Source organism: Triturus cristatus, chromosome 9 (assembly GCF_964204655.1).
Source record: "Triturus cristatus chromosome 9, aTriCri1.1, whole genome shotgun sequence".
Lineage (NCBI taxonomy): Eukaryota > Metazoa > Chordata > Amphibia > Caudata > Salamandridae > Triturus > Triturus cristatus.
In genome coordinates this window covers 264,457,194-264,473,487 of record NC_140592.1, presented here as the reverse complement: position 1 = coordinate 264,473,487, position 16,294 = coordinate 264,457,194, and the positions used below count along the sequence as shown (strand labels likewise).

General features: G+C 46.7%; 1 protein-coding gene across 1 annotated transcript in view; it reads left to right on the top strand.

Annotated features, from left to right (window-relative positions):
- The window catches only part of IARS1 (isoleucyl-tRNA synthetase 1), a 645,156-nt gene that overhangs the window by 256,315 nt on the left and 372,547 nt on the right, over positions 1 to 16,294 (top strand). Inside the window, exon 13 of the mRNA XM_085624880.1 lies at positions 8,438 to 8,536. Within this exon, the coding sequence (XP_085481006.1) occupies positions 8,438 to 8,536 (99 nt within the window). The remainder of the gene's footprint in view (positions 1 to 8,437; positions 8,537 to 16,294) is intronic.

Sequence of the window (16,294 nt, the reverse complement as noted above, 5' to 3'; positions counted from 1 at the left end):
AGATTAGACCCTAAAAGGGTCCTCATTCTTACTGTTTTCTCGGCAAATGGTTCAAATGTAGGCACAACTCTTTTTGCAGCCTAGGAATGACCCACCTAACTATGGTAGTATTGGATCAAACAGTTTATCTTTGAAGCTCCATGTGTGTCCAGCATAGGTATGCTGTAGTGTGGGAAACCCAGGTGCTTTTAGAGCCCTTACAACCAGAGACCAAGATGCAACTTCTGCCCTCCTTGGAGGAGTACTAATTTAACTTACTAGGCGGCTGCTTGGCCCTCTCTACCTTCCTTCTCTAAATGCTATTGTTTGGATGCAAATGTGAGGGTAGAATTGTAATTGTCAGAGTTGTATTTTGTAGCATCTTACAGTATAATAAGCATTCCCGTTACTTCATCCTCCTTTCTGCGGCTCCTACACAATTGGTTCAGATAAAGTAGGCCAGAAGAGGTTGTATAACCTACACACTACTCTTAAATTAGCTAGAATTGTGAACTTCAAATCGCTCAACAAGCGAGTCATCAGTTACTGTCTTTTAGTGTTGGCCTTTTTCAACTTTTAGCTAAAAGATTTCAAAATGTTTCCGCAAAACGATTAAAATAACTTCATAGGTGCTTCAAACTGCAGTTTTCTTTTTTACGGATAACAGGCCTGTTACATTATAGCTTTCTTTGTGCTGATTCATCCATCTAATTCAGCATTAAACTAATGTGTTTAATGAACAATGTAGGTATGAGTTTTAATATCTAAAATACAATTTTTATTGGGAACTTTCTCTTTATTCGGACAACTTGCTCTCACTGTATCATACCCAAAGGGTCTGCATCTCCCCATCTTTCTTAGTTTTTAAACAGGGATTCATCCCTTCGGGGCAGAAGGAATAAACTGGACAGATCTCCCTGAGCGCAGACCTTTGAGAAACTGGGTATTGATATGACAGACTGCACAGAAGCCAGTGTCACAAACCTACTGCACTATTATTAATAACCCTCCAGACACTCTTCAGAAACTCCGTCACAGGCGGGAAACTGAACTAGGAGACCTGGAAGATATTGACTTGAAGGCAGTCCTGATGCATTCAATGGAAGTAACGATCAAAGCTAGACTCCTAATGTAGCTCAAAATCTTGGACCGAATATATTATAACAGGAGCAGATTATTCAAAATGGGGAAGGCTTTGAATGCTAGCAGAGCACCAGAGAGGAAAGCGCATTCCTCCACATGATTTAGTGATGTCCCAAGGTGAGAGTATTTTGGGAGGAGGTGATATGAGAATTGAAAGTTATCCTAGAGATAACCGCAAGACACACCACCTGGGAACACTGGGCATGCCAGGTTTTGCAGACACCCTCAAAACGCAGTTGTTGTTTTGTATGTTAGATTTCATTGTCACAAAAAGAGATGTTGCAGACACCCCCAGAATGCAGTATTGCTTTGTATGTTAGATTTCATATGTTAGATTTCATTGTCACAAACCAAGATGTTGCCAAAATGTGGGGCCAGAAGCAAACACCAACAAAAGCCATGTAGTAAGAGGGTAGGAATTTGTGTATTGAGGTGGAACAGGTGGTGTATGAGGGGAGGGCATGCCCAGGGATTTTTGACGTGGTCTGGGGGAAATGGAGAACTTATCGGTTCAACGATGAAGCATATGAATTGTCAAGTAGTGAAGCCTCCACATAGGGTCCCCTGCCATGCGGATGGATTGATGGCCGGTCTGGGATGGGGGCACGGGGGGGGCTGGAGAGTTGCAGATCAAAAATGTTTATATTCATGATGCTGGGTCTATAGGAGGTCTGATCGGGCAGTTCATTCAAGTGCAATTGACTGTATTGTGTGCGGTGTTCCATGTTTTTAAAACAATAAAAAGTTATGTAAAAAAAAAAAAAGCTTTCATATAATTTATCAGCCAGCAGGTGAGTGTCCAATTATTCACTGTTAAGCTGATTTTTCTTTTCACCTCTGTGCTGCTCCAATTCTCCACAAATGTATTTCTAATTGATCTGAATATCCACCAAAACAATGACAAATTCCAAGTGCCGTGGTTTTCAGAATTCCTGCACGATCTCTTGCAAATGTGCATTCAATCAATCATCAATCATAGGCATTTGTATAGCGCACTGCTCACCCGGAGGGTCTCAAGGCGCTGGGGGGGGGGGGGGGCGGGGGGAACGCTACTGCTCGAACAGCCAGGTCTTGAGTTGCTTCCTGAAGGCGAGATGGTCTTGCGTTGTCCGGAGGTGGATGGGGAGGGAGTTCCATGTCTTGGCTGCCAGGTAGGAGAAGGATCTTCCTCCGGCGGTGGCTCTGCGGATGCGGGGGACGGTGGCGAGAGCGAGGCTGGCGGAGCGGAGCTGGCGGGTGGGCTTGTGGAAGGTCAGGCGGCTGTTGAGGAACTTGGGGCCCAGGTCGTGGAGGGCCTTGTGTGCGTGGGTGAGGAGTCGGAACGTGATTCTTTTGTTGACGGGGAGCCAGTGCAGGTCTCTCAGGTGTCCGGAGATGTGGCTATGTCGGGGGATGTCCAGGATGAGTCGTGCTGAGGCGTTCTGGATCCGTTGGAGTTTCTTCTGGAGTTTGGCGGCGGTGCCGGCGTAGAGGGCGTTCCCGTAGTCCAGCCGACTGGTGACGAGGGCCTGGGTGACCGTCTTCCTGGTTTCGGTGGCGATCCACCGGAAGATCTTTCGAAGCATGCGCAGGGTGTTGAAGCATGAAGACGAGACGGCGTTGACTTGTCTGGTCATCGAGAGGGAGGAGTCCAGGATGAAGCCTAGGTTGCGTGCGTGGTCCGTTGGCTTGGGAGTGGCTCCCAGGGCGGGGGGCCACCAGGAGTCGTCCCAGGCGGAGGGTGATGATCCCAGGATGAGGACCTCCGTCTTGTCTGAGTTCAGTTTCAGGCGGCTGTTCTTCATCCATTCGGTGACGTCTTTCATCCCTTCGTGTAGGCTGGCTCTGGCGGCGTCCGGGTCGCTGGTGAGGGAGAGGATCAGCTGGGTGTCGTCGGCGTAGGTGATGATCTTGAGGTTGTGTTGACGTGCGATGGATGCGAGGGGGCTCATGTAGATGTTGAAGAGGGTGGGGCTGAGCGATGACCCTTGTGGAACGCCGCAGATGACTTCGGTGGCCGCTGACCGGAACGGGGGGAGGCGGACTCTCTGGGTTCTTCCGGCGAGGAATGAGGTGATCCACTCCAGGGCCTTCTCCTGGATGCCGGTGTTGTTCAGGCGCTGTACCAGGGTGCGGTGGCAGACAGTGTCGAACGCTGCGGAGAGGTCCAGGAGGATGAGGGCCGCAGTTTCCCCGTTGTCCGTTAGGGATCTGATGTCGTCTGTGGCTGCGATGAGGGCGGTCTCCGTGCTGGGGTTGGCTCGGAAGCTGGATTGTGAGTGGTCGAGGGATCCGTTGGTCTCGAGGAAGGCGGCTAGCTGTCTGTTGACGGTCTTCTCGATGACTTTGGCAGGAAACGGGAGGAGCGAGATGGGGCGGTAGTTCTTGAGGTCGGAGGGGTCTGCAGTTGGTTTCTTCAGCAGGGCACTGATCTCGGCGTATTTCCAGCACTCCGGGAAGGTGGCGGTGTTGAAGGAGGCGTTGATGATGTCGCGGAGGTGGGGTGCGATGATGTGGTCGGCTGTGTTGAAGATGTGGTGTGGGCAGGGGTCCGTAGGGGATCCGGAGTGGATGGTGTTCATTGTGCGTGTTGTGTCTTCGGTGCTGACTGGGGTCCAGGTGCAGAGGGTGGCGGTGGGGGGCATCGGTTCGGTGGTGGGGTTCGTGGTTGGTGGGCCGAAGCTGTTGTGAATGTTGGCGATCTTGTCGTGGAAGAAGGCTGCGAGGGAGTCGCAGAGGTCTTGCGAGGGAGTGATGTCATTGTTTCCGGCGTCGGGGTTGGAGAGCTCTTTGACGATGCTGAAGAGTTCCTTGCTGTTGTGGGTGTTGTTGTCCAGTCGTTCCTTGAAGGCTGTCTTCTTTGTGGCGCGGATCAGTTGGTGGTGTTTGCGGGTGGCGTGTTTGAGGGCCGTCATGTTGTCTGTGGTCTGGTTGGTGCGCCAGGTGTTCTCCAGGGAGCGGCAGTTCTTCTTGGAGGTGATGAGCTAGTCAGTGAACCAGGAGGCTTTCTTGCTGCCGCGTCTGCTGGGGGGGTTCTTCTTCAGTGGTGCGAGGGCGTCTGCGCAGTTGGTGATCCACTGTGTGAGGTTGTTGGCGGCTTCGTTTGGGTCCGTTGAGCTGGTGGGGGGGTTCTGGCTGAGGAAGGTGGTGAGCTGGTCGCCGGTGATCTTGTTCCAGCTCCTGCGGGGGGCTTGTTGAGGGTGGTGGTGGGTCGTCGTTTTACTGAAGCTGAAGTGGACGCAGCTGTGGTCAGTCCACTGGAGATTGGTGGAGTGGCTGAAGGTGACATATTTGCTGGATGAGAAGACTGGGTCAAGCGTGTGGCCGGCGTAGTGGGTGGGGGTGGTTACCAGTTGCTTGAGTCCGAGGTTGGCCAGGTTGTCCAGCAGAGCATTCAATTCCCAATAACTGGAATCATTTCTCAGTTAGATGTAGAAGCTCCAATTCAACATGTATGATCTGATCATTTTGCTGTCCCTTTTCAAACTTCCCTAAAAAGCTGAGCTCAAGCACAATATGTGTACATATATTAAATATTTTTGTTCTCTGGAGTTGCTTTGTAGGTAAAATTAAATTATTCAGTGTTAGAAATGGGATCTCTGGTTGGCTAAGGCTTCCGCCAAAGACAGGCAGAGACCACCACTCTAGTCAGGGCAAGAGAGTTACACGCCAAAGATAACTCCTGCTCACCCCCTTGGTAGCTTGGCACGAGCAGTCAGGCTTATCCCGGAGGCCATGTGTAAAGCGTTTGCGCACGCACACAGCAACAACATCCCAGGCACACCACAAAAGGAACTCCACACAAGGTTATGTCAAAAATAGCCTTTGTATTCTCATAACACATTAGAATAGTACTCATATAATATACATTGTGCCACCTGGCACTAGGTCATATTTACAAGGGATTATTTTGTGGAAGAGGTGTAGCACAGCGGCCAGGGGGCCTGACTCCGGACCACGGGGTTCGAGGTTCGTTTCCCGGCGCCGGCTGCAGATTAACCCAGCACCATGTGACTCTGGGCAACAGCTCGCTTAATCTTCCCGATGGCCCCCAGCACTGGGACACCTCTCTGGAGGTAGCTGTGCGCTTTACAAATGCTGGGATTATTATTTATTTATTTATTTACACATGACAGGGCCACTTGGACCACGGTCAGAATCATCACAAAGCGAACTTAGTATAAGTAAGACATATCATAAACGTACAACCAGTAATCACTGGTAACCACTGTACTCAGCATCAACCTGTAACATAAACCACATTATGCACAGTATCGCATTAGGCGCCAAAGACATTGTACGCCAACCTCATCAGTCCAACATATTAGACCCTAACCTCCTAAGCATCACCCACATTAGGGGTATACCCACAGTAGGAAATAATCTCACTGGCATAACACATTACACACACAATCTCATCCCCAAACACATTTAGAGGCATGAATCACAGTAAAGTATCACATTTCCTAACATCATGTACATCACTGACCCCTTGGCCAACTGGCCTTCCCAAAGGGCTCAAACGCCCTGTGTCCAGAATGTTAGGGCTGCTGCCTATGCAGCGGAATCAAAAGCGTGCCATTGCACGAGGGCAAAGGAGTGCATCTCACTCCTCTCAAAATATGCCCCCAAAGAACTGTGGCCTAAACGTAGCAGCTGCCCACTACTTGCTGGGCAGCTGTAAAGCAAAGGAAGGCCCTGGCACCACTATGCCTCCTGTCCCACTCAGGGACTTCTCAAACTCATGCCCATCTCGTTGCAGCTGCCCGCGCTGGTGCAGCGCAGCTGAGAATCCATAATGGGCCCTGGCACAACTTTTCCCTCTGGGCCTCGCTGGGACTCTCAAAACAACTATGGCCCAATAGGTGCAGCTGCCCGCTATCAGGTGGGGCAGCTGGAAAAGAAACAAATAGGCACTGGCACAGGGGGTGGGCACTGGCAATGTGCCCTGACACACCCCCAAGCCCTGGAAGACTGAGCCCCACTCACCGGGCTTTGCAGGCTCCTTGGGGATCCTCCGGGACTGCTCTCTGCATACAACGAGGACCCCCCTCTCACCGGGACTCTCTGAGGACTCCTGGCCGGCTGTTAGACTGCACGCGGGGCTCTCCTCACCACACAGGAGCCTTGCCTCGCCGCAAGTGCAGTGCTGCCTGTCCCCTTCACCCGGTCCGTCACTGCTCTTCACCTGATGGCGGCATGCTCGGGAGAGCCCCCTCTCCTCGGGGACTCTCTCTCTCCTTTGCGGCGATGGGGCATGCACCGACAATGTGCCTCGGGCCCCCCTCTGCCAAGGCCACGCAATTGTGGCAGCACCCGGGGCTTCCCTCACTCACGGGAGCCCCGTGCTGCCATTTGCGGCCTCTTCTTTCTTCACCCGGGGACCCGGGAATTCAATGCGGAGTCCGCAAGGGTCCGGACCTCCAGCTTCCGGCGGGGCTTCCCTCCACTGACGCAGAAGTCCCGCCCCTCGGCCGGCAAGGTTGCCTGACCTCCTGGTCACCGCGAGATCGCGGTGGCCTTTTCCTCTTCTCTCCGCAATACGAGGTAGGCTCCCGTCTTAACTGGTGCGACATACGGGGTGGGCACCCGCCATCTAAATAAAAGAAGGCATAAGCGGGGTGGGCAACATGGGGTGGGCACCCCCATCTATAAAAATAGAAAAAATCAAATGCAGGCATGACGCGGGGTGGGCACCCGTATCCATCAAAATAGAATAAATCAAATGCGGGCATGACGCGGGCTGGGCACCCGCTATGAAATCAGCAAAAGCGGGGGAATCCCTACGTAGGGATTCCCTCAAGGTAGGTATCAGCTCCACGCTGCGATGCTTCCTCTTGTCTCTTCCCCTGAGCAATTTAAAATATAGCGCTCACAAGGTGCTAGGAGCCACAGCTCCTTGGCAAAGGTTCTGTAGTAAGAAGAATAAGTCCTTAAAGAAGAGGGGGCAATGCAGGGTCCAGGGAGGGAAGCCCTCCTGGCAGCCCCCCTGGGCCCCAGCAGGATCAGCACCCAGGTACAGAACATTTTCATGGGGTCAAAGCCCCTATATTTATACCAGCATTTCCCTTTGTGTCACAGCACAGGACTTGGGGATACCAGTCTGAACTGGTTTAGGGGGGATTTGGAGCGTTTTGTTTTGCCAAGCTTCTCTTGTCAGGTGGGGGCTCGCCATCAGTCACACCACAGGGGGGGCGGAGCCAGCATTCACTTGGGAAGCACCATCCCATTCAGAGTCAGGGGATTACCCCTCCCACCACTCATCCTCCAGGTGTCCCATTTTGCTCAGCGCTGACTCACCCTGCTCCTCCTGGAGCCACCCACCCACACCTCTCAGCTCCTGTCAATCACAAGCCAGACATGCAATTCACATCAGGCAGGCAGACACACAGTACACAGAAATGCCATCTTCTAAAAGTGGCGTTTCTCCAGCAGTCACCATAAATCTGCGCACACCATTGCGCAGCATTTATCCTCACGAGCTCATACATACGACCCTGCACTCCTCTCATACCAAGAATTACCATGGATACACTTATCCCCCATGCATTCCTATGGGAGGGCAGGCCAATCTCACCACACACACACACAGAGAGCGCACGCACTTTACTCTGGGCCACAGTGCAAAGTGCCCAGAGGCCTAAAACCACCACCACCACCATGTCAGAGCTTAAGGCAAAAAGTTCAGGGGTGAACCTGCCAAAAAGGGCCAAGTCCAACATGCAGAATCTCTAATATCTCTCCAAAATATTGCCAAAACATACTACAGTGAAGTGTGTGGGAAGCAAGAATTTTGGTCGCAATGTGCTTGCTCCGTGTTCATTCACATAAGAATCATCAAGATTGTGTTTTTGAACATGTCGGTTTTTGAATCTGACTTTTTGAGGAGAAGGCTGCAGTTTGTTTGCTCCGCCAGCTCACCATGATGAGAACACATCCTTACGCTGTGTGCAGTCTTATGTTTGATACCTGACTGTGGTGCCACATTTGTTTGAGTTTCCAAATCTCTTGCCACTGACCCTATGAACATCGATGTTTGCAGAGCTGGGTACTAATCATGGTAGCTATGTTCCCTCCTATAGAAAGGTACCTCCTTGAAATAGACATGCTTGTAAAAAGACTAAGAATTCCTATAAACAAACGTTATGCCTCTGACTTCGAAGGAAGCGTGAATGGCTTGCTTTTTCGTTTGATTAATTAAATGTGTGATTACAAAATGTTTTCAGATATGGGAAGGCCATTTTTGCATGGTTGTTTGGAAGTTGACATTTAACAGAAATTGTAGAATTGTCTTAGTTGTGCATATTAACTTTATTATCGAATGTTTTGTTTGTAGGTCTGATACTCCTCTGATTTACAAAGCAGTTCCCAGCTGGTTTGTGAGAGTCGAACATATGGTTGACAAGCTGCTAACCTGTAACAGTCAGTGCTACTGGTAATGTACCTCCAAATAATCCCATTATTTATTGATTTCTAAACTCTGAAGCGTTACTCAGCACCTCACTTTGCTGGACTCTGTTACAAAATCTTAGAAAAGCAGTCAGTACTGATGGTACTTGCTCACCGCTCTGCAAAGAGAGATGTGACCAAGTACCATCAGTAGGAAGAGCAGGTTTCATCACTGACTTTGCTCTGTCCCCATTCAGGCCAGTTCACATTGCCTGTAGAAATTGCAGTTAAATAAAGTTGTTTTAGAAACTTTACTACATTTAAAGGTTATGTTTTTTTTATTTTTAAACATCTTTATTAGTACATTAATGAAGTGGCAAAAAATGATCTGTAATTTCTGTTTGATGCATTAGTAGCCAATTAATCAATACATCCTCATACCAGTTGTAAGAGCAACGTTTCTGTCTCTGCCCAACTTGTGTTCAAACCACTATGTTTCTTCAGCACCAAGTATTTATCAGTCAACACTTGATGGTCTGAATTTGTCCCACAGTTTACACTCTCCAAAACTCGACTTCAGCTCATGCATTCCAGAGTGTTACCGCCACATGCCCAGTATTTGCAGGTGCTTGCATGAGCATCTTCCTACCTTGTATGTTGGTTCCTAAACAGCTAGGGGACATGTTGGTTTTTATTACATTTTACACTGCAATGATTTGCCCAATGTTGAACCAGATATAAATTTAAGGGGTTGCATGCATTTTTTTTATTTTTTTATTAAGTACTTAGGAGTGCCTTGGTGATTTTGTGGACAGTTGTAGGTAGACTGTGAAGTGATTGCCCTGCCTATGTTGGCAACCTGTCCTTTCATCACTTAAACCACAATCCAATTCTTTGGTAGCATACCCTAGAGCATGGAGGAAAGTAGAACAGCGTGTCTCACGTTAGTGCTCAGCAAAATGCTGCCAAATTATATTTTTTTGGGTCTGCATAACATCTAATGACCAAGAGAGTGTGACTGGCTTTTGTTGAAGTTTGGTAATCCATCTGCGAATGGGGTATATTTTTGTTTTTGGACATACTTTCTTTTGTTAAAACATCAGCATATGTTTGAAACACAGAACAGAACAGAATACTAGAATAAAAATAAATGGTCAGACAACCTTCTGTTTAAACATTGATTTTTTTGTGTGTTAGTTCTTAAAGGTATGATATGAGGTAGAGGTTCGAGAAATGTGAAGACCAGTGAGACATTATGCAGACAGCGCAGACTGATGTTATTTCACTCATTCAATAAATAGTTAATTTTGATTAGTGCTGCTCTGAATCATAAAAATGCAATAACATCAGTTCACCAAATGTTATAGTGATACAACTTTAAATAATATCAAGCATATACACAACCACAATCATCGAAGTTTGCAGAAACAGAGAGCACTATAAAAGCCATTGCTGTCGAACAACATGTAAATACATTCCGGGGTCCTCCTGGATCTGAGGGAGGTCCTCAAATAATAACTGACTGCAAAAGTAATTGAGTATGTGAGTAGCATACGGCCAAACAGGCCAGGCAACAGGATCCATGCCAATCATACAATTTACAAAAGGAATGCCTGCAAGTTTGAACATAAACGAGGCCGCACAGCCTGGGGGTCAACTGCAACAACAACAACAAGGAGATGGATAGAATTCTTGAATTCATCTGGCAATCGCTTTGGGGAATATACCAATCCATTGTTTTTTGCCCACCTTGCCACCTCAGTTTGGGCTCAGCTATTTGCAAATCAGTCTTGACCTGTTCCAGTGGGAACAATTCAGCCCGAACTGCCAAGCCATGTCCTCCCTGAACCGGTACACAAGCAACCCACAACCAGTTTTGCAGATCTGGTGTAAGACAATTTCACTATGTTTAAAGGATAGAGCACAAACGCGTTAGTACTGGTTAAGTCCTAAAGGCCAACAAAAACGGGTTCAGAAAAAAGGAGATTGAAGGCAAAAAGTCTGGGGATGACCCTGCAGAAAGGGCCAAGTCCAACACCAAGGTATAGGTCCTGTATTCCTCTGAACATTGCACAGTATTATTTATTTATTTTTTAAAGTGGTCCTGAGGCCTCATCCCACTTTTGTCTGCTAGGTCATGTCTGAGTTTTTGCCAAAACGTGAATGTGTCTCCCTACCTTTTTCCTGCAATCTCATGCCTTCTCGGCTGAGGACAAGTGGCACATCCTTGATGACCCATTAGCGATTTTTGTTGACCCTTGCATGTAGTGATGAATCCTGGCAGCTTGCTGGCAATCATGGGATGATGCCCATTGGTCATCCATAGTCAAATACTGTCCCTTACGTAATAGAGGTGTTCTTGGCAACTTTTGGACATTCAGGGTATATTGGTAACATGCTTTCCCTGTCATCATAATAATTCTGGCATCCAAAGTGCAATGGTACCTAGCTCTGAAATCATGCTTTTCCTGACTTATTGCAAAAACAACAAGGTGATGGATGCAATGCTTGAATTAATCTCTCAATCGCTCAGGCCGCACCCCATATCCATCATGTTTTTCACCCACCATGTCACCTCAGTTTGGATCCAGCCATATGCAGATCAGTTTTGGTCTTGCTCCAACTGCCAAGCCAGGGCCTCCCTGGACTGGAAACAAGCATCCTAGGACTGGTTTCAGGGTATCACATCATATCAGCCAGGCTAGTTTGAATACAGTGGTGCAGTGAGCTTGGGACCCATGTCTGGGCAAACCCGGAGCTCTTCGGGCAGCAAATGCTAAAACATCAAGGTTCCTGAGATACTGTGCACATCCTTGGGACTGTGTGCCAATCCACTGAATTATGGTGACCTCAGTAGTATTATGGTCATTTTTCTGCATATTGTGGGTAATCATTGCACAGTGGCACCCAACCCTGGCATAATGTTTATCCTAGCATACTTCTTGCATTTCTTGCAATATTGTGGGCATCCAATACACAGTAGTGTGAAGTCTTGAAGTTTTGCGGGTATCTGTGGCATCCATATCCGCTCCAATGTTAGCTCCTGTATTATGGTGGTAATTAATGACCTTTTGAGGGCATGATGGTGCCTATTCTGTCTTAATATTGGCAGTTTCCAGTTATACTGTGGTCAGCCATGATATGATGGGACCAAGGCACAAATGTGAATACATTTGAGATCAAGCGGTGTCCGAGAAGGGAAAAACTAGTGTATGTGATGTTTATGCTAATGTACATGCCTATACACCCTTCTGGGCAAAATCCAGGACACAAATGCCTTTGCCAACTCTTGGGTTTGCGAGAACGAATTTGGCAGAGCCCATCAATCAATCCAGGTCTCTCAGTGTCCATGGACACTATTGCACTCCTTCAAAACTACCAGAGCCTCCGAGGCATTTTGTGTACTTTCTTTACACATTGATCCCCACCCTTGGCATAATGTTGACTCTCTGATGAATGCTGGTGGTTCTTACCTTACTTTGGTCATCCATTGTACAGTCGTTGATTCTTGACATATTGTGAGCATCCGTAGCATCCACACTGCTGTCAATTCTGACCATTCCTGCATTATGGTGTGCAGTCCGTGAAATAGTGTGTGCTTGCTGTGCATGATGGTGCCCACCCTAGCACAGTGGTTGCCTTGGATTAATGATGGTATGTCTTCTCGTATTATGGGCAGCTGTAATGTGATAGTGCCAAGAAACAAATGTAAATGTTTGAAGACCTTAAGGTTCAACCAGGCTCAGAAGCGAGGAGCCAGTGCAAGTGAACATATGTAATGTGCACACTAGACCACATGCTTACCCAATCCTCCCTCAACAACCATAACCTTAGGACAGTGTACCTATTTTTGGATAGAGGGTTGGGCAAGGCAAAGCCTGCATTTGTAAATGCTTGTTTAACAAGGGAAGTTGTGAGGGTGCTCACCCTTGTGGTGAATGTGCAACCTTCGCCTACTTCTGGTGTTGGACGCTGTTGAAATCGGTCCTGTTTGCTGGACCCTGCCAGTGCTTGTTCTGCCTGTGCTCTGATTATCCGTGTATATTGTTGGTTATTTCTATAACTGTGGTGCCTCCTATGCAGATTTGCATAAGCTATTGCAGCAATCTTTCTCTCCTTTTCTTCAAATAAAACTGATCCGTAGAAGCCCAAATAAACACCACTTAAACATTACATGTATAGTACTATCAGTCTTTACTGTTCTCAAGACACTTCCACCCATTCATTTCACACATGCTAAACCACTGAACAGGCATGCAAATAAGGCTTCATTCATAGATTATCTTTTTACCTTACTAGCACTAAATCTCTGCTGAAAGAAGCGCTGTGCCTAAGACTGGGTCCACACTCGCAGGCTTGATATATGGAGCGTAAACACACGAAAGGTGATGGGAGGATACTTGTAATAAGTCTGACCACTGCTAATCGCTCAGGGTAGCATCCCAGCCCATCATTCTTTTGCCCACCATGCCATCCTAGATTAGACCCAGCCATATGCAAATCAGTCATTACCCTACTCCTTGGCGAACTGCCAAGCCAGGCCCTCGCTGAACAACAAAGGCAAAACTATACCGGTTTCGTCCTGATTGAGGCTTTACAGTCGGGTGCAGCTTGGTTCCAGTGGCACAGTGGGTAATGGACCCACATCTGGGCATACCCGTCCCACTTAGGTTGACACATCAAAATATACAAATATGTGATGGATGGAATGCTTGAATTATTTTCAAGACTGATTTGCGTATAGCTAGTTCAAGCTGAGGAGGTATGGCATGCAAAATAACAAGGGATTGGGATGTTGCCCAAGTAATTATCAATGGCTGAGAATAATTCAAGCATTCTATTCATGTGATGACAAGTCATGTTCTGGATTTAAGAGTAAATCAAAATTCCCGCCCAAAATCAATTTCCCGGGATAGTTAACAGTGTCTGACAAAGCTCTACCAAAGGGCTGGGTCATCTAAAATCAGAGCATACATTGTGGCAACAGATATTCTAGCATTGTTAGTTAAGCTTACCTCCTGTCTTTGTCTGTTTGGGAAGAGCTAATCTGATATTGCAGAGGTCTATTTATATGTATTGAACCTCCCCTGTGAGCTGCCCTCGCACTTGAGATACGTTCATCCCCCGCTCATTGCTTAAGCATTTTATAATTCAGCTTCCTCTTTTCTCGAAAGTACATTTCCTGAATTAGCACGATTTCTGGGGAATATTTTTTTCAGCCAATCTTCAATTGCTCTGGCCTGCGTTTATTATTCAGACCATTGGCATTGAACAAGATCCCTTTCAAGTGATGATAATGTGGTTTCATTCCTTCCAAATTCAAAGCTGCACCATGGAAAAACATTTTACTGTGACAGGATAAAGTCCTGGATAAATAGTTGGATACAAGAGGCGGGCAGGTAGGTCCAGATGTGATCTCAAAATTCTACATCTCTTTCTAGGCAGGCGGATATAAACAGATGTTACCTCTCTCTCCTGATTTGAAGCATTACCATTTATGCAATTTAGTACACACAGCCCATCCTGCCTCTCTCCTTTACTCTATATACTTCCCTAAAATACATAATTCTGAAAAGTACCCCGTGCTCCTTGAAATGCATCTGACCTATTCAATCAATTCCTGCAAGGAGAAGTCCCCCCCCCCCCCCCTAAAAATATAAAGTGCTGTCATAAATGCAATACAAAAAAACATGTATAATTGTATACATAAGTTTCACAACTGTTCACCCACTTATTGCACTGCTCCGTATTTAAAGTGCTTATGACTCTATCAAACATACAGTTCTGAAAAGTGCACTGTGCTCCTCGAAATACATCTGAGACATTCCATCAATGTCTGCAAGGAGAAGTATACTCTCTCCTAAAAATATTGTGTGCAGTTTCATAAAGTGCAATACAAAAATACATGTATACAGGTATACATGACTTTCACAACGGTTCACCCACTTATTGCACTGGTCCGTATTTAAAGTGCATAGGTACTAGGCCTGGGCGGTAAATTCCGTTCCGCTCCCGGAATTTGCGGAATTCGGGTAATTTCGCGTTCCGCGGAGAATGCGGAATTGCTCAAAATTCTGCTTTCCGCAGCTTCGCGGAATTTTTTGCTTGTTCACGATCTCAAAATGCATGTTCGCGAGATATTTCCCCCCGAACATGCAAACAGCGGTCGCAAATGGGGACAAAAGCATCGCGAACAAGCAATTCCACGTGTTCGCGGAATTTCTGCGTGTTCGCGGAGATTTTTAACCATTTCGCGGAGATTTGCGTTGCGCGACTACGCAAATTCCGCCCACCCCTAATAAGTACATATGACTCTATCAAACATACAGTACAATGCAAAAGTGACCACGTGCTTCCATGGCAGCCTCCTGCTTAGTTGTGAAAGTGCTTGCCTTGTTTCTATTTCTATTAGTTAATAGTCTTGTCAATTTTTCAAAGTATGAACTCTTCCCTTTTCTAACTGCCATGACCCACCAACCCCAGCCTCTTAAAGCAAACCCTGCCCTTTGGAGGCCCTTCCCAAATATTTCCTCACCCCAGCTGGGGGGTATTGTGCCCGAGGAATCCCCATCACTTACTGACACCCTGTATTTACACAAAGGTAGCACCCACCCATCTGTTGTGAGCGGAGAGGTGTACCTCCACTCTGCACCCTCAAATTTATGATAATTCTGACTTGCAGTCAATATATTTATCCTTAAACTTTGTTCCCTTCATGGGCGGCACCAGTTGGGTTAAGAACAGTTACGAGCATTTTGCGTGCCTCGTTACCATCGGTAGATTTATGAAATAGCTCTTTATAAAGACTTCTCAACTTTGATTGCTGAAATATCGTATCCTGGGCTCCCCCTTATCTGAACCAGCTTGCGAGCCTCAAAATCTCTTTACTTTGTCAGGCCGCTATTAATTCCATGTCCGGGAATATGCAGATTTTCACCTTCTCCGCAATAGAGAATTATTTATGCTTAATGGCGGCTGTTAGGAGCTGGTCTTTAATCCTTTAGTCACTGAAATTCACTAAGATGGTTCACGGAAATTTCATATTGGAGGTATGTTGAGCCAGGATTTGATGCTCCCTCATAATTGTCAGGTGTAGGAAGCAGGCTCTCTATATAGTGTACTAAAATGAAGTACACTGTGCAGAGAGTCTAGTGAGTCCCAGACTGGTATGCAGAGGCAAAAGTAGATAATACTAACGCTCTATTTGTGGTAGTGTGGGCGAGCAGTTAGGCTTATCAGAGAGTAGTGCTAAGCATTTGTTATACTCACAGAGGCAATAAATGAGACACAAACTCAAGAATAAATCCGAGACCAAGTTGCAAAAATAATCTTTATATATGTTTTAGTCACCAAAATCAGTATGATTAGGCAAGTGGGGTTTGAAAATGCAGTAGAAGACAGTTGAAGAAGGAAAGGCTTAAACAACGTCAAGTATTTACCGTGATGGTCAATGTAGAAAACAAAGTGGTAACCTGCGTCACTATCAAACAATTTAGCATTGCAGGCAGTGGGGGAAATCGAGGGATGGGCAGTACCGTCAATCAGAGACTGTTGCGGTCGAGAGTAACATACATTTATCTGTTTATTTTATTTATTTATTTTATTTATAAAGTTTTATATAGCGCGAACAAGATCCCAGGGGATATCAGAGCGCTTTACATTCCAACTAGAACAGGAAACAACCACAGGGAAAAAAAAACCACAAATGAACCATAAAGTGCACGAAAGTTCGCATTGAAGTTAAGTTAAACAAAGTACAGTGTAAGGACAGCAGAACAAAGAATGTCAAAAAAAAAAAAAAGTA